This window comes from Anguilla anguilla, chromosome 10, assembly GCF_013347855.1.
Source record: "Anguilla anguilla isolate fAngAng1 chromosome 10, fAngAng1.pri, whole genome shotgun sequence".
NCBI classification, from domain to species: Eukaryota; Metazoa; Chordata; class Actinopteri; order Anguilliformes; family Anguillidae; genus Anguilla; species Anguilla anguilla.
The window spans coordinates 36,034,522-36,057,117 of NC_049210.1; the positions used below are offsets into that span (position 1 = coordinate 36,034,522).

Here is a 22,596-nt window from a genome sequence, read left to right on the forward strand (position 1 = left end):
TACTTCTTATGAGTTACAATAAGGGCCTTCCCCAGACTGTTAGGGAAGTACAGAATTGTCTAGAATGTGATTGTATGCTGCAGCGTTAATATTTGCCTTCACTGGAGCTAAGGGGCCTAGCCAAACCATGAAAATAGCACTTGACCAAGGGCTGTCCAGATACTTTTGGTCATTTAGTGTATATACTCTTGTTACAATCCTATGTCACAAAGAAATGACAGACACACCATAGAAGTCTTGCTTACGGGTAGTAACAAGATAACTCTGAAGAAATTGACTGGCAACCCGGCATGGATACCCGTGAGTGTACCACTTTCCCAGGCCCATTACAGCAGCACAAACCCCCCACAGAAAGCACACTGGATCAAAAGCCTGAGCCCCACAAGGGCTGTGCTGTGGCAAACCGACAGCTCTCAAATTACATTTAAGGAATTTAGCGGAGCGACTTACAAGATTACATTCTTTTAACATACAATCCATTCAAACAGCTGGATACTTCTACTGAAGCAGTTCGGGTTAAGTGTCTTGCGCAAGGGTAGAACAGTAGTGGTGCCCCTGGGAATTGATCTAATAACCTTGAAGTTCCATACCTAAAGACCTAAGCAGTATAGTACAATCTACCAAGTCTACAATGTATAAAAATACATGTTAGACTTGATGGCTGACAAAACAGAGAGGGTAGAGGACAAAACATGTTAAAGCAAAATCAAAGTAAAAATATCTACATATCAGTTTTCTCTTCAGCGTTAACTCCAGAGACTGTCAAATCATTAAAAATCAAATAGTACAGCAACATAGTTGCAACAAAAAAAAGAGCACAACACTGCCATCTAGAAGGTGAGACTAAAATACTGAACTTTTTATTGTGATATTAATTTTAAAATATCAAAAACTTAATCTGTTTTTAAACTTTGGTAAAACCTAAAAAATGTTTTATTATGTGGTTATTGTATATGCATAATTCATATTCAGGTTTATATTTTCCTAATTCAAAATTGGATTCAAAAACAGTGTACACTATGAACCTGAATTGTAACCAGCGGGGAATAAAAAACAACTATATGGATACAACAGTTCTTTTATTCCTTCATTTACAAAAAATGTAAAACATCATATAAAAAAACAAGGTTACAGTGAGAAAACTTAACATACACAAATCACCTCCTTCCAATAATCATCCATATCCACCACCATCCCTGGCATAGACAAATTCCTGAAAACAGAGACAAGATCAAAATGAACACAAAACCCAACACATAACAAGCAGAACATGACTGTTCTTCAATTAATAAGCTTGTATCTCCACACATAAAGCTCCATAAAGCAAAACCAGCTTCCCATGCATCTGAAGCATAATCAAAGCAGAATGTGCCAGTATAGTGTAATAATTAGGGGACTGGCTTAGTAAAGCTGAACTCATAGCTCAGTGGATGAGGGTTCAAATCTCAGGTGGGGTACTGCCATATACTTTAATAGAGCTGCTTCAGTAAATATCAAGCCGAATAAACTGCAAGAAAATAAATATGTGAACTGTTCCAAACAAGGGCATCTGCTGTGCGATTAACTTACCCCCAACATACCTAAGAAAAACCAGAGGCATGTGAACTCTTCAACTGGGGTCAGGCCTTTTTCCAGAGGTAGTCTCGTCCCTCGCCTTTCTCAACCCCTGCAGAAACCAAGCCAGGGAGAAAAAGGGTTTGGGTCACTGAGAAAGCAAGCTAAACTTTCTGAATTGAACACATAGGATACATGGCAGGCTGTAATTTCTCCATCAGACATTACACAGGAGAATCCACACAAAACAAAATAAGAATAATAATTTTGTACAAGAAACCCATTGAGGACCCACAATGGATTCAAACGGTTCAATATAATTTAGACACAAACCTTGATATTTCTTTTTTCTTTTAATGATAAAAAGAGAAGTGTCACAGGAATAAGCAAATTCATTGATTTGGAGCCTGACGGAATTTCAACCGGGCACATTTATGAGATTGCTGACCCTCTGAGGAAAAACACTGACGATAGCCAATGAAATATGTGAAAATAATCATAAAGTCAGGTTTAGTGCAAACTCTGCTCAAAGCCGTCTCTGGTCCCTCAAGCAGAAACACATGATAGTCACCCACACAGCCTACAGAGGGTAGATGTATATACCATATAGTAGCCGGTGTGGTATCCGCTCATGTACCAGGAGATGAGCATGCAGTTCAGGGCTTCGTCGTCCTGCAGAGAGTCCGGGCACAGAGGAGGGGGCGGGGGTACCATCTGGCCAATAGGAACGGAGAGTTATGCTTCTGCACCCAACAAGAACCCACGCTGCTACTGTACTTCAATACATCACCCTTCTATACAAAACAATACGAGATCATATAAACAACTGCAGATCATAATATAATCTATCAAAGAGTCAAAAATACACCATAGACTTCCTCTGAGGCCTACAGCACCAGGCCAGATGCACACACAGCAAACAGAACTGATGCTGTCTAACCCTGTTGCTGGAGTTCTACTGTCCTGTAGGTTTTCATTCAAACAACACACACCTCATTCAACAGCTACAGATCTTGTTGAGATGCTAATTAGTAGAATCAGGTGTGGCAAATTAAGGTTGAAACAAAAACTTAACAGACGGTAGGTCTGCAGGAACATGGTTGGGCAGCCCTGGATTATACAACAAAGGGAAGATTGGACAGCAGCCTTACCGGTGGGCCAAAGGACAGCGAAGGAGGCCAGCCAGGAGGAGGAGCTCCAGGGTCAGGAGGAGGAGCTCCAGGGCCAGCAGGTCTCCATGACTCTGGCTGCAGGGACAGTGAACCTTTAGCTAGTCATCTACTCCATGGGCATCCCCCACTGATTTGTCAACGAGAGACTACAGAGATAGCAGTGTGGCATTACAGGGAAACAGCTTGCTTGCTTACCTTCACAACTGTTTAATTCTTTATTTGTCAGTGCAAATGACACATTTCTTGTCACAGAGTCTGTGGTTTTTTGCTGCTTTTCATTTAACGCAGTTGAACGCTCATTTGCGGAGTTTTGTTCTCGTCCGTACAACTTACGTACTGCATAGCTCAATGTTCAATAGGGTAGATGACAAGTTGTCAGTCAAGTCAGCACTTGTTGAACTTGCCACCTCTCTTAGGACTATACTTTCCCCATCAGGGAAATTACTGCACTTCAATCCCTGATTTTTGCACTCCTATTTCACTGTAATTTGCTCAGGATATGTGGGTATGCCAAATGCCAGTAAACAAACCACCAATAATATAGGTTGGTATAGAGCTGCTAGAAATCCTGTAAACAAACATTAAGTTTAAAATTTAACACCACTGTGGCTATGTGCAAATTACCCTTAATTGTACCATAACGGTACATTTAATGTACATTACATTCATCTTGATGTAGTACTTGACTAAATCTGATCTAAAAACTAAGCTATATGAGTTGCCCAGAATAATTGCTTTCCAGGAAAATGCAATTACAGTCTGCTTCATTATGGGATGTAAAGCAGAGTACAATAACCAACCATTTTGTTTTTCATGGGAAGAATACAGAGCGGTTTGATACACACAGATCTGAAACAAGAAGGAACATGTCTGCATAAATATGGGCTCCGCTGTGCTTCTCTGTGTACTTTTAACTGTGTCTTTTTTTGTGAAAATAGTCATTTGTAGACTAGGCTAATCAATTAGAAATGTGAGGGCTCTAACAACTAAAAGCCAGTATGCGAATCTTGCGTATCTTGTCATAAACAAATGGTCAGCAGAAACGAGCGTTACCGGTCTGAAAGTGGACCCTGTGGGTGGGGCAGAAGGGCGGCCCGCAGGCTTGAGTTTGGGTTCAGATCTGGGTCCATGATTGGGCAGCTGCGAGCTCGAACACTTGTCACTCTCGTCCGTTGAGGACTCGCCCTCTTTCACCTGAAGACACACAGATTTCTTATTGTCATTTACCCAAAACTGTCTTTACAATCACGTTACTGGGAAAACCCAGAATCACTTTGCACTTCCTAGTTAACCATAAACCTTTCTAGGGGACCATTTCATCTTTTATAGCCTTTGCTCTCCTTTCAATACAACCTGACAGTCATGCTATTTGTTCTGATTAAGGGACTTTGTCTGGATACCGTAGTATGTGTATCTCATCTTGCTGAGACACTCAGAGTCTGGCATTTCTGACGTGTTCTTCCTCCAAAAGTCAAACATTACCTTTCTGGGAAGAGTAAAAGTAAAACCCTCGCTTAGTCTAAAATATGTTCACCCCACTGACCGGACTTTCTATTGCCACTACCTGATCAGCCATTTTGGCTCCATCCTCCTCCACTTCGGAATTGTCAGACAGAAGATCCACCAGGTTCTGCTCCTCCTCATTTCCATAGGCAGTGTATACAACGGTGCAGGTCCCCTTTTCCTCATCTATTGAGGTGACTGTAGCTGGGTACAATTTACCATCTACAGACCAGAATGCACAGCAGGCCTCCCCAACTTTCCACTGCGAAATTATAAAAAAAAGGGTTGATGATTTCCATTTGAATGTATTTGTCTGGCCTTAAATCACCAAAGATAAAAAGGTAGTAAGACCTGACCACACCTCTTTTTCAGGGATGGCATTACTTCTCTTTCTGCTTCGGTTCTTCTTGTTGCTTTTCCGTTTCTTTCCCGGCTTGCTCTCCTTGGGTGATTCCACACTCTCCTCTTCACCCTTCAAGGCATTCTAATGGTGGGAAGAGACACGTTTCGCCATTTTGACATGACAAGAACAGAACATTCAAGGAAAGATTCTGTCAGTCAAAGTGGGTGAATAACCTGCCCATTTTGCATAAACAAACATGGAAAGACTATGATTGTGCCAACATCAGAGATTGTTCCTTTGGCATACATTTTCCATAAAGACACAAATGACATTCGTGCATGTATACATACTGATTGAATTTTCAGAAGTGTTTTATGTCTGAATTGACAGAAACTATTACACACTATGAGCTGAGAAACATGTATGCACTGCTGTACATTGTCTTAAAGTTGTCTTGATATTCAGTTTCAACCTTCAGCAGAGCTGTAAGGAAGCAAACACCAACGTCCAGCTTGCTGCATCTTGACATGTCCGCACATGTGACTTTAATTGCCACAGCCTTCTGAATTATATTTTGGACAACAGCATAAAGCATTCTAACAAAAAACATCACACACCAACTGAATTATGACGGGTGTCTTCAGTGGTCCCTTCAAGTGACTTTAGGCTTCAGTTGTCAGGATGAATAAAGCCTGACCATAGCCTATTCCTTTACCAGGCTCTGTCGTGTCAAAGTTGGATGGCTTTTGTGTTGTGCAAAATGTATCCAGGACATTAGATAGTCACCTTGAATGATGCGACAGCTTTATCATAAGCCTTTATCAAAGCTGTGTCATCCCAAATGTCAGGGTCGTCACTCTGGGGAGGAGAGTGAGAGAGGGGGTCAAAGAAGTTAATGCACAGCAGTGAAGCATAATGATATATTCACAAAAACAATTAATAGCACGAATGGTTAAGTTACTATTCTACTTATTTCAACAGACACCGATCGTTTCCGAGACCGAACCAGTCTATGGGCCGAACGCAGACGTCCTCACTGGACGAGGTAACGTTGACTCACCGGCAAACTAACGAGCTAACGTACATGTTTGGTCACACATGAAAAACATTCTCATGCAAATTATTATTATAGCCAAACATGGGAAATAATGTACATATGTGCACATACTTTTCCCATTCCTCGCGTGAAAAGCATTTCATTATAAGCATTTGCCATGAAGAAACATATAGCAGCCTGTTCCAATTCGTTGCGATCAGCACCCTGCGTTGTCCTTAAATGATGACGTTATTAAAATGCGACTATTAGGTTTGGAATGTTGGCTTCTGCTGGCTGCTGGGCAACGATGAAGTAGTCAACCCAATTTACCTGCCTGTTAGGTTTACTGGACGTTGTCTAGCTTGTCGGTTCATTTTTGCACATTTCAAGGGATATTTTCTTCGGAACATGATTGATTCCGCATTAAGTTCATTTGGAGCTCAGGTTATTTTATCAGCGTCCAGCGATGAGAATTACCCTCCGGAAAACATAATTGACGGGTGAGTAACATTAACTCTTATTGCTAGCTAGCGTCCTCCAGATTTGATCAATTTAGCCACAACGATATTCATATTTTTAAAATAAATACAATATATACAAGGAAATATACCGGTGGACTAATTGGTAAACCATTACATTAGCTAACATAGCTAATTTCATCGCTAGCGTTAGCCTGCTGTATTCATGGAAGCTAATATAATCGTATTTCCACTTTAGAAACACAGAGTCCTTTTGGATATCGACTGGCATGTTTCCGCAAGAGTTCATCTTTCGCTTCACAGATACAGTGAAAATGTCCCTCATAAACATTCACTCTTACAATGGTAACGTATGACATTGGAAAATGCCAACAGCGATTGCATTGTAGAACTACAGTACTCTGTTTTTGTCACTCTTTGACACTCTTGCTGTAACCTGTCCCATTTCCCCCCCGTTTAGTTAAAAATCTTAGAATTGAGAAAAGCACTTCAAGTGATGCGACAGATTTTGAAGTTATTGCACAAAAGGGTAGGCCAAGACATTTTTGCCATTACATTTCTTGGGCTTAAAGCGTACTTCACAATGTATAAAGTATCTCAAATGTGGATATTGTCAATCTAATCATTCCGTTTTCTTACCAGAATTTGAACACACAGAAGGTCACCTACAGGAAAATGATTTTTCGGTAAGTTATGTTTATTTTATTTGCATTAAATCACTACGAATGACTATATATTACAAGTTTTTTTTTCTTTTTTTTTTTTACAGCTCAGTGGCACTACTGCAACACACTTACGCTTCATCATAACATCTGGATATGATCACTTCGTTTCAGTACACAGGGTGGCCATAGAAGGAACACGATAATAATTCAATGTTAAGACACTAATTATTGTAGGTACTGAGTTTGTTCTGAGTTGGCAGTTTCAGACTTGGGATTATAAAAGTGTTAACAGCTACATCTTGTACAGAATTGTGTATGCATCTTAATTATGTACCACACTGCACCTGCTTCTTTTTTTAAATCTAATTAAATGTCAAAGATTTCTGCTTCAATAAATATTTTTATTTCAAACAAAATGTTTTCAACAAATCCATTTCCGTTTTCTTCATTTTTGGTTACAGATATTAAACAACACTTGGTTTAAAGAAAAAAGCAATCTGCTTTACTTGATTCCAAAAAAAGTACAAAGAAAAGTACTTTATTCCGTCTCCTTTTTGTTCTTTTATTATAAACTTCATGCCAGACTTGATAACTAACCTAACTGACTGCAGAGAATTCAAATGACTGTAATCACAACAATTACTGCACCATTATGCATTAATTTACTTAAATCAGCATTCAGTAAATTTAACTCAAATCTGGGATGTCATGCATACTAATTACACGAGGCACTAGGTTGTAGGATAAAATTTTATGCCATATTGACAAACGACACAAATCAATTAAATTACAGAGAATTACAACAGCATGGTAAAAAAAAATAGTGTAATGTAATATATAGGACATTACTTTAAATATTGATCATATTTCTTCCATTAGAAAAAAAACAGTGACAAAAGAATGTACTGTGGTTTAAAAAGTGTGAGTGTACCCTCAAAATAACACACTTGAACCACAAGAATAGTCAGTGTTGATGTGGGAATCGAGCACACTTGAAGAGCCCGAGGTTCAAGCTCAAGGACACCGAATCCTCAGGAATGCGTCGCCCTCGTTCCTTCGCTTCCCGTCTCTTCATTCACTTGGTTTCCGCATTTGGGTTTCTCTTCTCATTCGCTGCTTTTTGCTTCAGCTTCATTATTTCAGCATCGCTGTAGATGGGATTTGCACAGATGAGTCAGAGAGTTTCCTTTGACTCCGGGACTGAGAGACGGTGTTTAGCTCGGGCAAAGAATTATGATTTGACCTGACAGATGAAGCAAGTTTCAGACCTAAATAAGTAGGTGCCTTAAACTAAAGAAGTCACAATAAGTAGCTTGAATTTTCCCAGTTTGTTGGTATTACAGTATGTTGACTTGTCATATGACTGTGGCTGTTAACATGTAGCTTTCAATTGAGTGTCGTATGCCCATTTTTGCACTGGATGATTTAGACATCTTCATTAATAGTCCAAGAAACCCCCTGTGTATGCAGATTAGGTTTTACACTCTTAAATACCTTTTTTTCTTTCTTTGATCTGCTTTGTGTTGTCTCCTCACCTGAGGAGAAAAAGTTCAAGGTACAGGGAGATCAAGCTAGACATTAATGCAGTTTCCAGTGTGTGACCACTGCAAAACTTTAATCAAATTAGTTGCTTGCTCTTAAAGCAATGCTAAGGTTACACAACGTTTTTAACATTACACAGGCACCTGTTTCTGTTCCACTGGTAGTCATTTAAATTTAAGGCTGGGGGGGAAGGAGGTTGGTAGACTGAAAAGGAATAGAATCAGGTCTTCTACGGATATTTAATAAGGGAAGCTTGTTACAGAAATGTTCAGGTAAATGGATGTGAAAATTTACCATGGTTCCTTGTGAAAATGTAATGTACGTCCATATTAACATAAATATTAAACATTTCATATCCGTTGAAATGTGTATATTCAATATACTACATTTGACACTTGCACAAATTATGTGCTGCAGTTAATTTATAAACAGACAAAACGGGCAAATTTCTACCACACATTCAACCATTTTTTCTCCTAGTATATACTACTAGCTAGTTTTCTGTAACTTAACGGAGTCTTAATGTAGTAGTCAAGTTGCAAATATAACGACTAGCACGAGAATTGGCCGTGTTCGGCCGCGAATAATTTAAGGAGAAATGCAAAGGATAGCAACGGTACGATTTTTACGGGGTTAATTTCAGACTTTTTCTGCCTAATTTCACTCACCGCTGTTTCCTTTGGGCTGCCGAGAGAGAATCGTCCTTTCTTTTCCCTTTTTGATTGTCTTGGGTTTTCTTAATGTTCTTCTGGCGGGCGAGTTCGCGCTGGTTTCCACCTGCGTTCATTATAGAAGTACGTACACTTTGCGACCATTGCTTTATTAAATAATTTAGTTATAAACTGTACAGTCTACTTAAGTAAAGATTGTTTTAGAGGCGGCTGGAAGGTTATGTGTAACGTTAATTTTCTTAGCAAACACCCTTATCCACTGAGACTTGCAGCTTACAGTTTTTTATGTATGTAGCCTATGTATCATTCATTCCATACAACTAAATATAGCTAGTGCGCCCTAAATGGAGTATGATCTTGCAATCTCCAGATGTCAAATCCAGCTCATTAGCCAATGTACCATTGCCTAATAACGTCAGAGTATTGAAGTTGAGCCTTTTTAAACATTACTGGTCGTGAGACGCCTAGTCTATTTGCTAGGAAACTAGAATTGTTAGCAATAAGAACAGTAAGCGTATGTCCCATGCTCTTGGAGCCAAACCCCGACGCTGTTGAGACAACACCTGACCGTCACATGCAGTGCTTTACTGCTAAATCAAACGACAGTAGAAAGCAAAATTTAGAAATGACTATTGTGTGGACTCTACAAAGCGAACGTTTAGCGTTTAGTGAACACTGATCGGAACATAGTAACGTTAGCATGCACATCCAAGTAAAAGGGTATTTCCTTGGCTGTGATTCTTCGTCCTTATACTTGGATAGATACCGTAGGAATAGGTCCGCCGTTATGATGCAAAATTAAAGTGCACAACAAATACTTACGAGTCATATTTATCAGGATATTTTAATATTTTTTCTTTGTGTATAGATCACGATATGCTTTGATATTTTCCTGCATCGAAGTTTCCAGCGGCTTCTTTAGACAGGTCAGCTGTTCCGTGTATGTAAGAAAACGGAGACAGCACCAGCGCCCTCCTTTACCGTAAAACAGGGGAAAGAAGCGCATCTTTCCTGCATCAGTTAACGAGAGAAACCGATTTACGACGTTACCACATCTCCTAAAATGTCAATGCAGGAAATATATGGGCCTAAGTTTAACTGAACTCGTTAAAGATGAAAAGGGTTTACAAGTAAAGGACATGGTACAAATGAAACAACTGTCAACTGTGAAAGGCTATAGCCTTTCTTGAAAATTAATTCCACCAACGTCGGTCGTGTGGCCATTAAAAGTGATTGATTGATTGATGACCATTATAAGCTATGTCATTAAGCTCACGCGTTTTTCACGAAAACGCTGTGACATCACGTTGTTTACTCTAAAAATAAGATAAAGTTCAATAATTAGTCCTGATCATTTAGAACGCGGTCAAAGACCGAAAACCTGGATGAAATCACTGTGCGACCAACAAATATTCCTTCAAAATTACACTGCCTACACTACATTGCAGGGAGTAATCTCCATAGGCTATCCAAATTATAGGCCTAACGTTCTGCTACACACGGAAGAACTATAAAGGACATTGTAGATGGCATTGTCTGGACGTGAGCTAGACCTATGTCTGTTCTACAACAGGTTGAACTTGGTTGAGTGATTTTTTTTATGAAAGAAGAAAAACACAGCGTCTTAATGGATTACATTTATTGATGCAATATGTAAAATCGCCAAATCTCCCGTTTCTCATTTAGGCTATTTGACGTCAAATGTTTAAAAAAGCATAAACACCAATGGCAAACTTTACATCGCAATATGAAGTTTTGGCCACAGTCATTATCGAAAAGAAAATAGCTACAAGTAATGGGGAATTGCTAAACGCTCCACATATGCATTTTTTTCTGATAAACATTTATAATAAACTTTTTTTGAGTGAAATTATGGTTTATCCTGTTATACTGGGTTTCCGGACAGATAATCACAAACACCTAAGCAGAAATGAATTGCAGGATATTCTGTATGGACAATCGCAGAGTTTCCCGATCCGCGCGCCTTTCCGCAGAGCACACCGCTCACCTGCTTCACACTGGGAGAAGAAAAACGCATTTTAATACGCATGTAATTTAAAGTGTCAAAATTATTTTAAAAGAATCAAAAGTTCAATAGTGCTTTCAAACATACTCAAACACATTATTAGGGTACATACTTCTATTCAAATCAATAGGAAAAAATGCGGCTCGTCAAATCCTACCATTGGCAACTGGCCATATTTCTTCCCGTAAAGTGGAAATCTATTGTTTTTCAGTTTTTCAAGGACTCCTTTCAAGGCACTAATCTGTAAATGTGATAACATAATTGGTTTGTGACAAACTGTGTTTGAAGCAATTCTCCTGAACATGCTACCACACAAATAGACAAACGGTTTAATAAAACGAATCAATACTACATTTAGAACTCACCAACTGCTTTTCGTTAGGATTATATTCTTGTTGTGTGAAATGGTACAAAGACCTCGAATCCAACTCCACTTCTTGGCAGAAAGTGTTGAAAATGAACGCAGCGCAGATCAAGGCAAGACTGCATAAACGGTAGCTGTCCATGGTAATTACGTACGCCGTATCTCGGAAGATCTCGGCTACGATTCGGGTTGAGAAGAGATTGGTAGTCTAGTAGGAGTCGACCTCCTTTTATATGCATCACACACCTTTCCAGCCAAAACCGTGACGTCCTGACGCATGCACCACGAACCGGACTCTTTACGCCTAATTGTAATGATACCACAAGAATAGATCTTTTCAATCAAATGACAAGGTCCGTGAACGCACGTGTTCATCCAGAGTAAATGAAGACAAAGCAACAGCATAACAGTAAGTCTTATATACAGTATTCTGCCTTACAAAAGCACACAATCAAATCCCTACCTATGGGTTCAAAGTTTATATATTTGTGCCATTTCATAGCGGTTGTCAGTAATACCTTTTGTCAAGGCCTTGGCAGCACTGATTTTTCCAAGTGTGATGAAAAATAACAATGAGTATGCAAATGTGTTACTAAAAGACTATTGTTGAAGTCCCAGTTTTACCCATTTGTGATCTGTCACAGTCAGTTACTTTAATACAAGATTCTGATTCTTCCATATTGTCATCATGCCACCTCAATAATCCTTTTCTTTCATGACCCTGAATGTAACAGAGCCATCCCTGTGAATAGCTCTCAACAGGAACAAATACAGTGACCATTATAACATGTTTTTTGGGGAGCACGGTGGCCACAGTGCCGACTGCCCCATAAGCCGCTTTTTCACCGCATGGTACCGGCTCAACTAGACTCGACTCGACTTTTTTGGTTTTCCATCGGGCAAAAGTTGTGGATAGTACCTGGTACTTTTTTGATATCACCTCCGTCGAGGTTCCAAGCGAGCTGAGGTGATACCAAAAGGTGACCTGAATATACTGCAAACCACCGATTGGTCAGTGCAACGCGTTTCATGCGGCGTTGCTAATAACAACCAGCTACACTGACGGGGGTACTATCTGCAGTGGAAAACGAAGTAGCCTACCTGGTACCAAAAGCTAGTAGAGTCAAGTTGAGTCGGTACCATGCCGTGGAAAAGCAGCTTTAGGGTGATGAGCAATTGATATTTGTGTTGCCCGGAGTATGGGAGGGTTCAGTCAGTTATGTGTCTGCGTTTCATCGCGTTCAACGACCCCCGATGGTTGATTGGGCACCCACAGACTACATGTCAAAGCTGCATATGAAAGGTCTTTCTCCCACTCCACTCTGTGAGCTTAGCTTACCTATTCCAAATTAAGGCGGGAATTGGACATGTTCAGCCCCACCTTGTGTGCCAAATTTGTTTAAGGTTCAAGCAGAAAACAAAAATCAAGGTCATTTCACATTGAAGTTTAATTATTATTTTTTTAATAGGTTCATTTATATTAACTACAGAACAAGTGCAACAAAAATCCATCTCCCCGTATATTGTTAGTACAAAGTTGAAAAATCTATGTGCTGTAGGTTTAGCTTTGTCAGTCAGCCGTCCTGAAGCCGTGGGGTTGTGTTTCCGCAGCAGATCACATTCTGAAGACGCCGAAACGCGTTCTCTGCGTGGGGGCGTTGAGTGCCGCGCTGAGGCTCAGTCCCAGCACCAGACGGGTGTCGGCCGGGTCGATGATTCCGTCGTCCCACAACCTGCGAGGACGGTGGGGGGAGGGGCGAGACACAAGGGAGGCTCAACGCCAGCGAACAAAAGCTCTGCCAAGATTCCACTACATTTGGAACTAAACTGTCTAAGAAACCAGGTTTCTGGTACAGTGACATTATCAGAATGATGGCTTGGGTGTAATATAAAAAAAAAACTAGCTGCTATTTATGCATTTAATAAGAAACTTTTGAGAGATTTTATGTTTATGTTCACTGTTTCTTCAGGTTTAGGTTTTAACACGCAACTTTCCAACAGCAAAAAGGCCTCAAAAACTTTTGAGCACCTGCTGCTTGTGTCTTCAAGGTTCAAACTTAACAGCTGTAACATCAATCCTTGTGAAATATGACAACCATGAATTGATTTCTCATAACGTAAACAACCTGAGACTTGGGAATCGCCTTCAATTAGATATTTCTTGATAAATAAATTGTATTACCCATGCTACAGAGGTACATACAGTATCAAGTTGACTATAACATGCTTACAAGAAGAACATTACACTTTGCACAATCAATGAATTGCAGTCCCTCTTTAAAGACTAACCAATGAAAAAACACATCTATAATGATTATGCACAGTGAGGCCGTCTCCTTAATTGACAAAGACAGACTATGATATCCTTGTGACACCAAACAATTGGCCCTACATGAAGAGGAAAGGATATAATTGGCCAATGAGGTTAAAAGGAGGAGCTCTCTCGTAAATCTCACCTCATGATCTCACTCCGCTGACGCACACTGCAACACGCGAGTGCGCAATGCACGCTGGGAAATTTGTGTGCACAAATCAATGACGTTACTCCCCTTTCCGAATACACAGAGGCACAGCACAACTTGATTGTCTTCAGCGATCAGAGCAAATGCGGAAATATGACCGGAGAATGGGCTCGGGATGCATGACTCCTTCACGGCGTGAGCCCCTCGTACGCGTCTGACGCGCAAAATCTGCTCCCCGCTAATGCTAATGCTAAAGTTTTCTTGCGACCCCGAAAGCTTAATGTGACTTTCGAATCGGGCCGCTGCTAAAACGTGCGATGATTCACAGATAAGTCAACAGTGACAAAAAGCCCCATAAAAATGAAGGTGAGACTGCCTGTCCGCACCTACTAATTACAGGCACTTAACCGCACGCGGCACGGTCTGCGTGTGGCTTTTGTGTTCGTCTCTCCCCACACCTCTTCCATGCCGTAAGGAGCAGGCGGCCACAGAGGTGGCGGTTTAGAGGTTGTGCTTCGGCAGAGCGGGTTAAAGGGGATGAGGAGCGAGGCGAGCCGCGCGTTACCTGGCGCTGGAGTAATACGGGCTGCCCTCCTCTTCAAAGCGCCTCACGATGGGCTCCTTCATGGCCGCTTCCTGCTCGGCTGTGAACTGAGAGAAGCCCCACACACGTGAGGCCACGCCCACCCTTATAAATCCCACACACAGGCCATGTCCACTCAATCCCCACACACATCAGGCCACGCCCACCCATATAAACCCCACACACGTCAGGCCCCGCCCACCCTTATAAACCCCACACACAGGCCATGCCCACTCATAATCCCCACACACACAAGGACACGCTCACCCTTATAAACTCCACACACAGGCCACGCCCACTCATAATCCCCACACACAAGGCCTCGCCCACCTGTATGAACCTCACACATCAGGCCACGCCCACCCTTATAAACCTTACACACATCAGGCTACGCCCACCCTTATAAACCCCACACACATCAGGCCCCACCCACCCTTATAAACCCCACACACATCAGGCCACGCCTACCCTTATAAACCACACGCATCAGGCCACGCCCAACCTTATAAACCCCACACACAACAGGTCACGCCATTAGGCTATCACTGCACTTATGGAGTCACACTACTGCAAGTGGAGCCCCAGAGGAAGTGCTTCTGTCCTGAGGGGACTCACCTCCTTTCCCTCCCGCGCTTTCTGGTCCTTCGTGATTGTGGCCAAGACGGTGGCTGCCTGTTCCCCACCCATCACAGATATCCGAGCGTTGGGCCACATGTACAGGAACCTGGGGCTGTGGAGAAGGATGGGAGAGTAGTGTAGATCCATTGGCTCTGTGGCCTCGGGGCAGGGGACATTTTGGCTCTGTGGCCTCAGGGCAGGGGACATTTTGGCTCTGTGGCCTCAGGGCAGCAGGACATTTTGGCTCTGTGGCCCCAGGACAGCAGGACATTTTGGCTCTGTGGCCTCAGGGGCAGCGGGACGGGGACCTTGGCTGTACCTGTAGGCCCTGCCACACATGCCGTAGTTCCCGGCGCCGTACGAGCCCCCGATGATCATCGTGATCTTCGGCACGTTGGCGCAGGCCACCGCCGTCACCATCTTGGCTCCGTCCTTGGCGATTCCCCCGGCCTCGTACTCTCTCCCCACCATGAAGCCTTGAACGAGACGCAAAGCCAACCAAACTCAAGTAAGAAGCGAATACAGAACAAACATTTTCAACCCCCCGGTTTGGAACAGGAAACAGACCCTGGAGTTACTGCTGTACCGTCCGAGCCACTGGCCTCCGTATGGACTCCTGCAGCATATGCACCAGAGAGCCTCTAACTATTCTCCACACTGCCAGGCCCACAGCACGGCAGGGGAACCAACAGCAATCAGTGGAGAGGCTAATCACCCACTGAGCCAGCCAGACGGTGCCGGGTGTACTGATGGCCCAGATGACTGTAGCAGAAACCACTGGAACCCCTGCACACAAGCTCAGCCTATTCCCAGTCTATCCTTCAAAGGCCACCGTGTTCTTTCACTGCACGCTAAAGACGTAACCCAGGCTCCAATCAGAGGCTGTGGGGACCAGCCTGTAGTCATGGTAAACACTACAGGGAGGCTGGGGACGATGAACAGAAGGTGCCTGTAAATTAATGAAAGATTTTTTCAGATGTCTCAGGAATTCCATTCCTTTTAGGGCAATCACCTGTTATGTTTTGCAGAAACAGCAGTGGGATGTTTCTCTGGCAGCACAGTTCGATGAAATGTGTTCCCTGTAATAAAAGAACAGAACAAACAAACATTTTCTTTATATTATGAATGAACTTTGGGAACCTGGGGAAACAGAGTATATTTGAAAATGATTCCATGAGGTCCCACGGAATCGCTGACGTTGTCTGATGAAAATAACAGCTTCTCTAAAAGCAATTCTGCTCAAGTTTTAAAAGATAACAAATCGCAAACAAATATAATTCAAGAAATATGTTAAGAATACAAAATTTTTATTTAGTAAGACTTCCAAATTTGTAACTGTGTATGCTTCCAGATCTTAGGTTTGACACTCAGTGGCACCCTTGAACTAAACGTGAATCACTTTAGAAAACAACTAGCTTTAACTTCCTGGGTAAAGATGTTTGCTAAACAAGTAAATAACAGGAGTACTATTTAGTATTAGAAGTGGTAATTTATATAATAGTGAAATTGCATTTTTTTATTTATTATTAGTGTACGTTATAAGAACTTGTCTCATACATTGTAAGTTAACTATGGTTATTCTGATTGAATTGGTGCCTGTAGGTTACTCAAGGCTATTAAGGGTTTCTGGCTCTCTAATGAGTACTTAATTCATGGTATTAGTCATCAGAGTTATTTTTGTCACTTTCATAGAGTGAATTTTTTGTAATATTCAAATATGCTCCTTGAAGGAGCACAAGGGTTTAAGTGAAGCGGGAAGAGAGGACCCCAGGAGACTCTCAATCTAAAGAAAACTAAGTCCTTAGAAGTCACAGTTCAAAATATGAAAATGTATTCTAGTGAATCAGTATTCGAAAAAAAAAGCATTCCATTAATATTGAGAAATGGTGTTGAATTCAAAATAAAAGCCCACGACGTACTTTCTTTGCGGATTCTGAAAACAGAACCCCATTGTTGCCAATGATTCCCACAGGGTAACCAAATATTCTTGCGAAACCTGGATACAAAAGAGAAAAGAGAGAGAATACGAATGAGCTTACAATGACGGAACCATGTTTTGCACACTGATTTGATAATGCAGTGCTCTTCAGGACAAACACTGCAGGTACGACTTCTTTGTGTCAACTCGCCTGTCACAAGTGTGTCTCCATAGAAGGCCTTGAACTCATCAAATTTACTGCCATCCACAATTCGCGCAATGACCTGTAAGTAAACATCATTTGCAAAACATCAATTAATATAGAAAATACAACCACAGTGTGCACATTAAATTAATGAGACATGTAACTAAAGGGCAATGTGACTATCTCAGAAGTGATAAAATAGTCTATCCACTTATGGGTCGCTAAATCTAAAAATGATACTTATAACAAGGATAGTAACATGAACAGAATGAATCATGTAAAGGCACTCCAAATACTTAAACCTTGTTTACTTATTTATTTTAATTTAAAAGACTTTATTTTGATAGTACTATTTATTCTAACTGGGGAAGACACAATAGGGGGAAACTAAAATTCCGGTGATGCGGATCATCGAATACCTCTCTGACATCAAAGTTCCGCTTCAGGTTATCCCCGACGATGCCGTACAATTCGTCGGCTGGGAAGAGGGGTGCCTCGGGCGGCTCTACGGTGACCTGGAAAGAGTGACATCAGAGCAGTGACCCCAGACAGGTCACCCCAGAGCGACAATACAATAAACAAACCACTTTATTTGCCTGACAACAACTTTAAAGGTGGAGCTGGAGGCTGGAGCTGGAGTCCTACAGGGCAGCTCAGGATTGGCTGTAGTGTCACAGAGGGAGGAAGGGAGGGGCCCAACTGGCAGGGTATCGCCCTCACTGTGCTTCAACAGCCATTCTGTTTGATTGGGAGGCTTTTCAAGAACCACAGTCCTCTGGCAAAATGGCTGAACGTTTCAGCCAGTGGACTTTAGAGTGAAAAGAAGAGTCTGGCTGCATACGCTTTATATAATGCTATAGAGGGAAAAAGGCATGTCATTGTGATTTAGCATTCCAATTGGGAAGAAATTGTAAAAAATAAATACAAATAAATTTTAAAAAATTGAATAAAAAGGTGTTCCGAGGAGGTATGAATATTAGTGTGTGCTAACACAGGAAGGGGAACAGGACAATCACTTAATGCAGGACAAATGAAGTGTATGCCTCTATTGCTCTGTAAGTTACCAGCAGACACAATTACTGAACATGTCTGAACAGGGTTCATTATTCTTCAACAAGTTAAACTAAAATTCATAAAATATATTCACAGAAAGGATGGCAAAGCTACATGAAAAATGTGTAATTAATAAATGTTTGAATGCTAGACTGTTGTAAACTTGAATTAGCCAAAGCTAACCAGTCCCTTTTAGGACAATCTGCTTACGAGAACAGTGAATCCAGAATATGGCCTTGCGTTTCAAACCATCCAACACAAAACCTTTGTGCTTACATCAAGTTTCTTCTGGTAGTTAAGGCTTCGCACCACTTTTCGAGCTAAATGGAGCGCGTGGCTGTCGTCTAAGGCGTAATGGTCAGTGACACCAGACTTTCTGTGAAGATCAGAACCACAGACCATTAGAGCCCATCAAAAACACAGACGTGAATACCTATTTGTAGAAGTACATCCAGTGTATTCTATGCTATTGTTTGTATAGGAAAAATGTGGAGAGATCGGTTTTGAGGCTACAAGCCAGTTCTTCGGTTATTTAACGTGCATTTAATTAGACGTAATTAATAAAACGTAAATATCTATAGACGAGAAACTTTCAGAAACATAACAATGAATTATTTGCTTATACATACCACTTTACATTGATTCCAATTTCATAATATTTATATTGTCTATATAGACCGCTGGATAAACAAAGAATTAGGCCTAAATAACTTTCTTGTCGGCAATTACTGCCATTAACAATGACTGTAATTTCGGTCCCCACAAGCCTCTATTAACTGGGTTTATTTGTGCATGAGTCACCTGCAGTGGAGGTCAGCTCCTCCCAGGTCTTCAGCAGACACCTCTTCCCCTGTTGCAGCTCTTACCTGTAAACCACACATACACGTGCACACACACGCACACACACATTGAGACGCACACAGACGTACACGCACATGCACACAGAGCAAGCTTAGATTTAGAGATTAGCTGTATGTTTCAGCTGGGTAACAAAGGCCAGAAAGGTCTCATAATTAGGCCACAATAGGGCCATATGACATTCATAGACGGGCATTGGTAGTCAATTTCATTCGCTTTTGTTAGAGCTGAAAATGCTGTTTTATTATACTCAAATATGATATGTATGGGTGTACTTCTCTAGCATCAATAGGGGACATTTCTCTTGTTATCTGGAATTACAGTCTCTTAAAAAAGCGGTGGCTTTGTTTCCACACTGAATGTCGACATACACAGTATTCAAAGTTTGGTACAAATGAACAGTGGAGTGTAATTTCCTACAGAGATCATTTTCAGCTCCTAAGCAGAATATTCACACAGAAAGGGGTGTTTTGTACACAGAACCTACCAGTGGAGGCCCACCGAGGAAGATGGTTCCTTGTTTCCGCACGATGATGCTCTCGTCTGCCATGGCCGGGACGTAAGCTCCACCCGCCGTGCAGGAGCCCATCACCACGGCTACCTGCAACACAGGACCGTGCAGCTCCAGGAATTACCCATAACCCTCTTCCCCCCCCGCCCACTCCAAAACACCAAAAAGGACCAGGAATGCCATCAGGCAGTGATGCAGTAAGCGTGAGCAAGGTTTCATGAAACCACAAATGGGCAAGAGACAAAATATGCTATCAATGACTCCACGATTTGAACCAATCCTAGCGATTCTTTGCAGGGAGCAAAAACCCTTCTGATTTGTCAAAAAGTCAATGATTGATAGCCCATTATAGCTCAACCTATAAGGAGTTCATGGAATCTCACTCTCCCATACTTTCACTAGTCAGGTGAAAGTGACTGGTTCTCTTGTGACTTATATGCTACATACCTGCGCTATGCCTTCAGAGGAGAGCCGTGCCTGGTTGAAGAAGATCCGCCCAAAGTGATCCCGGTCGGGGAACACGTCCGCCTGTCTCGGCAAATTGGCCCCGCCAGAGTCCACTACAATACCACAGTGGAAACAAGAGCCAGGCATTTCAATTAGGCACTAATTATCCTCATAGTGTTTCTTTGGCCTTATCACTGAACTATTTGTTTGCTCATTAGAAAGACAGACTCTGTGGACAGACACCAAAGCAGTAAGGAAGCCAATGACAAAGTTCACCTTTGACTTTAGCAGAGGAAAGTGTGTCACAGGAGAGCAGGGTAATCAAATCCCACTGTTATGCAATCTAACAGTATCAACAGAAACAAAGTTCCACACATATTCCTAGACCACTGACTTAATGTCCAGTTCAGGCTCACCCAAGTAGATGCATGGCAGGTGATTCTGCTGAGCTATTTCCTGGGCACGGAGGTGCTTCTTCACAGTGACCGGGTAGTAAGTGCCACCTTTGACCGTGGCATCGTTCGCAACGATGACACACTCTACCCTGAAATAACAGAGGGGGACATGTGTACATCTGCAACAATCATGGTACATTAACACTCTGATAGGGGAACATGTGCTGCCATATTTACTTTCTCCATGCATATGACCCAAGGACAGGACATACAGAGATAGCTGAACTCTCCATACACGATGCCCAGGGATTTTGGACCTCATGAAAATATCTCCCATTGGGCCCCACCAACTCAGGCCACCCAGTCCCAGCACAATATTTTGAGGGCCCCTGTCTGTCAGAGCCCATCAAAACATCCTAACTGCACCCTCCCATACGGCACACCTAACTAGGCTTGTAGTCACTTACCCTGAAACTCGCCCAATCCCCGTTATGATGCCCCCTGCCGGGACCTCCTCCTGTCCATACAATTGGTAAGCAGCAAACTGGGAGAACTCCAGAAAGGGGGACCTGCACAAATAAAACTGCTTGTAAAACTGCATGGCTACTTCAAAAATCATATGGCCAACATGGATAAAGGGAGTAAAGAAAAAAACTTGGGAGAACTCAAGTGAAGAATACAATTTATTTTACCCAGGGTCCAGAAGTTTGTCAATGCGCTCCCGTGGTAGCAGCTTCCCCCTAGACGTATGAAGTTTTCTTGCCTTCTCTCCACCCCCTAAATCATAAACAAGACTGTTTTATAGCGTAAAAGCATAAATATTACTGAACTGGTGGTTTGCATATTACATTGAACGCTGTGACTTCAGATGAAGGTGACGGTGGGAAAAGTCACCACGAATCTAATGTCAAAGTCCATTCGCTTCACTGCAAGACAACATTAAACTACATGTGACGTTAGATTAGAGCTCCTATGCAAACGGGCATCGCTCACCTAATTTGATTTTCTCTGCCCTGTCCTTCAGCTCCTGGACAAGTGCTTTCATTCGTTCATAGTTTTCCTAGAAAGACAAACATTTTCGCTGGGGAACTTAACATTAAAAGGATATTTGAGAAGCAGCTGCTAGCAAGCTAACATTGGCGATTACAGTTGTTTCCAGTGATTTTCCGATTAATAAAGTATTAATATCAACCTTGAGTTCCTCACTACCTGCAGTAACTGTGACCGCTTTGGAGAAAATGGTGAATGTCGGGATATTAGCTAACTAGCTACAACTGACAAGCTGTTGCATGATTTACGTCCGACTTACATCTTCTTGCCAATGGCTTCATATCGTTACAATTTCACTCTTAAGAAATTAGCGAAAAATCAATTTGGGCCCCATCTGCAGTTTCCGACACGCCCGCATGTCAAGACACTTTTATCGGACATAGGTTTGCAGAAGAGTCCGAGGCTTTAGGCACGGCCTACCTGGAAAAGCGGCGACTGTGCATCGGGCTGCGAGCCGAGTGTGGCTACTCTATCCCCGTGGTAGAGTCGTGATAGGGTGGCTGGTACCGTCCTCGTGCATCGGAGCAGACAAAGCGTCGATGGCCGAAGTGTGTGTAAAATCATTCTTAATGCAGCATATGTTTGCTAAACATATGCCTAAAATAAATTACATTCAATGGTGTTTGAACCGTTCCCTGTGTAGTCGTAGGACCGGTCAGGGCTCTACAGAGTTAACTGTACAATACTAATTCCCACCCCCGAACTGCGACAGCAAATGACAGCGTTCGGATGGGAACGGCCCACCGCCACAAGCAGCGTGTTAGCTTGCTGGAATTCACATTTTGGAATGGTTGTTTATAGAAGTATGAACCTTCCCCAGCAGGGAAGTGATGAAAAATAGGTGAATTTGAGATTCAGGAGAGTATCTTACACACCATCAGAGGTTGCTGCTTATCTTAGTATTTCTGCAGGGATGAAACATAACTAAAGATGGACTGTATAGCTTCAGCCTCCAAGATCTTAAATTTTATGTAATCTGAAGCCAGTGAAAGGCAACCAAGATGTGAGACAGGGAAATATTTAGGGCGGTTGTAGATCAGCAAAATCTTTGAGTTGTAAATTAATTGAAGGTTCAGAAGTAGGTGATTCTTATCAAGAAAGTCCCAGTCAAAGCATTGTTTTAAAAAGAAACTTTACTAAC

At 41.9% G+C, this 22,596-nt stretch overlaps 4 protein-coding genes and 1 long non-coding RNA gene across 6 annotated transcripts; 1 reads left to right on the forward strand and 4 right to left on the reverse strand.

Moving 5' to 3' along the window:
* Positions 1-1,062: 1,062 nt before the first annotated feature.
* On the reverse strand, positions 1,063-5,843 carry LOC118206337 (survival motor neuron protein 1-like). Of its 2 annotated transcripts, none has more exons than XM_035378945.1 (9): positions 5,741-5,843; positions 5,359-5,430; positions 4,591-4,713; positions 4,291-4,491; positions 3,780-3,920; positions 2,706-2,801; positions 2,158-2,268; positions 1,581-1,666; positions 1,063-1,213 (listed from the first exon to the last, which is right to left on the reverse strand). In XM_035378945.1, the coding sequence occupies exons 1-8, from the start codon at positions 5,786-5,788 to the stop codon at positions 1,610-1,612; spliced, it is 849 nt and encodes a 282-aa protein (XP_035234836.1). In that variant the 5' UTR covers positions 5,789-5,843; the 3' UTR covers positions 1,063-1,213; positions 1,581-1,609. The 2 variants fall into 2 exon arrangements, with proteins under 2 accessions (XP_035234836.1, XP_035234835.1); XM_035378944.1 differs by having other exon boundaries at positions 1,570-1,666.
* Positions 5,729-7,544, forward strand: LOC118206338 (heat shock protein family B (small) member 11). Its single transcript, XM_035378946.1, has 5 exons — positions 5,729-6,108; positions 6,326-6,432; positions 6,548-6,616; positions 6,730-6,773; positions 6,857-7,544. Exons 1-5 carry the CDS (start codon positions 6,017-6,019, stop codon positions 6,953-6,955), a joined length of 411 nt encoding a protein of 136 aa, XP_035234837.1. The 5' UTR covers positions 5,729-6,016; the 3' UTR covers positions 6,956-7,544.
* Positions 7,140-9,940, reverse strand: LOC118237150 (small EDRK-rich factor 2-like). The gene is made up of 5 exons (XM_035435614.1): positions 9,788-9,940; positions 8,963-9,071; positions 8,388-8,400; positions 8,247-8,287; positions 7,140-7,900 (listed from the first exon to the last, which is right to left on the reverse strand). The coding sequence occupies exons 1-5, from the start codon at positions 9,792-9,794 to the stop codon at positions 7,828-7,830; spliced, it is 243 nt and encodes an 80-aa protein (XP_035291505.1). The 5' UTR covers positions 9,795-9,940; the 3' UTR covers positions 7,140-7,827.
* A 649-nt stretch (positions 9,941-10,589) lies between these two features.
* LOC118206341 lies at positions 10,590-12,008 on the reverse strand. The gene is made up of 3 exons (XR_004761178.1): positions 11,357-12,008; positions 11,149-11,232; positions 10,590-10,983 (listed from the first exon to the last, which is right to left on the reverse strand). It is a non-coding gene; the product is annotated as an uncharacterized LOC118206341 (long non-coding RNA).
* A 780-nt stretch (positions 12,009-12,788) lies between these two features.
* Positions 12,789-22,147, reverse strand: mccc2 (methylcrotonoyl-CoA carboxylase 2 (beta)). Its single transcript, XM_035378931.1, has 17 exons — positions 21,876-22,147; positions 21,399-21,465; positions 21,098-21,182; positions 20,873-20,974; positions 20,427-20,554; positions 20,011-20,123; positions 19,540-19,653; positions 18,996-19,060; positions 18,471-18,570; positions 17,561-17,656; positions 17,148-17,220; positions 16,938-17,014; positions 16,031-16,097; positions 15,338-15,494; positions 15,016-15,130; positions 14,383-14,468; positions 12,789-13,088 (listed from the first exon to the last, which is right to left on the reverse strand). The coding sequence occupies exons 1-17, from the start codon at positions 22,017-22,019 to the stop codon at positions 12,971-12,973; spliced, it is 1,707 nt and encodes a 568-aa protein (XP_035234822.1). The 5' UTR covers positions 22,020-22,147; the 3' UTR covers positions 12,789-12,970.
* Between the last annotated feature and the right edge of the window lie 449 nt (positions 22,148-22,596).

Coding starts and splice junctions, on each gene's coding strand:
- LOC118206337 (XM_035378945.1), bottom strand. CDS start 5,788: ATGGCAAATGCTTATAATGAAATGCTTTTCACGCGAGGAATGGGAAAA. Junction 2,802..3,779: donor CAGGGTCCACTTTCAGACCG/GTAACGCTCGTT, acceptor CTGTCCCTGCAG/CCAGAGTCATGGAGACCTGC. Junction 1,667..2,157: donor ACCACACCGGCTACTATATG/GTATATACATCT, acceptor TGGTTTCTGCAG/GGGTTGAGAAAGGCGAGGGA.
- LOC118206338 (XM_035378946.1), top strand. CDS start 6,017: ATGATTGATTCCGCATTAAGTTCATTTGGAGCTCAGGTTATTTTATCA. Junction 6,617..6,729: donor TGAAGTTATTGCACAAAAGG/GTAGGCCAAGAC, acceptor TTTTCTTACCAG/AATTTGAACACACAGAAGGT. Junction 6,774..6,856: donor TACAGGAAAATGATTTTTCG/GTAAGTTATGTT, acceptor TTTTTTTTACAG/CTCAGTGGCACTACTGCAAC.
- LOC118237150 (XM_035435614.1), bottom strand. Junction 7,901..8,246: donor GATCAAAGAAAGAAAAAAAG/GTATTTAAGAGT, acceptor TCCCATCTACAG/CGATGCTGAAATAATGAAGC.
- mccc2 (XM_035378931.1), bottom strand. CDS start 22,019: ATGATTTTACACACACTTCGGCCATCGACGCTTTGTCTGCTCCGATGC. Junction 20,975..21,097: donor GACAAACTTCTGGACCCTGG/GTAAAATAAATT, acceptor TTATTTGTGCAG/GTCCCCCTTTCTGGAGTTCT. Junction 20,124..20,426: donor CCTGCCATGCATCTACTTGG/GTGAGCCTGAAC, acceptor GTGGTATTGTAG/TGGACTCTGGCGGGGCCAAT.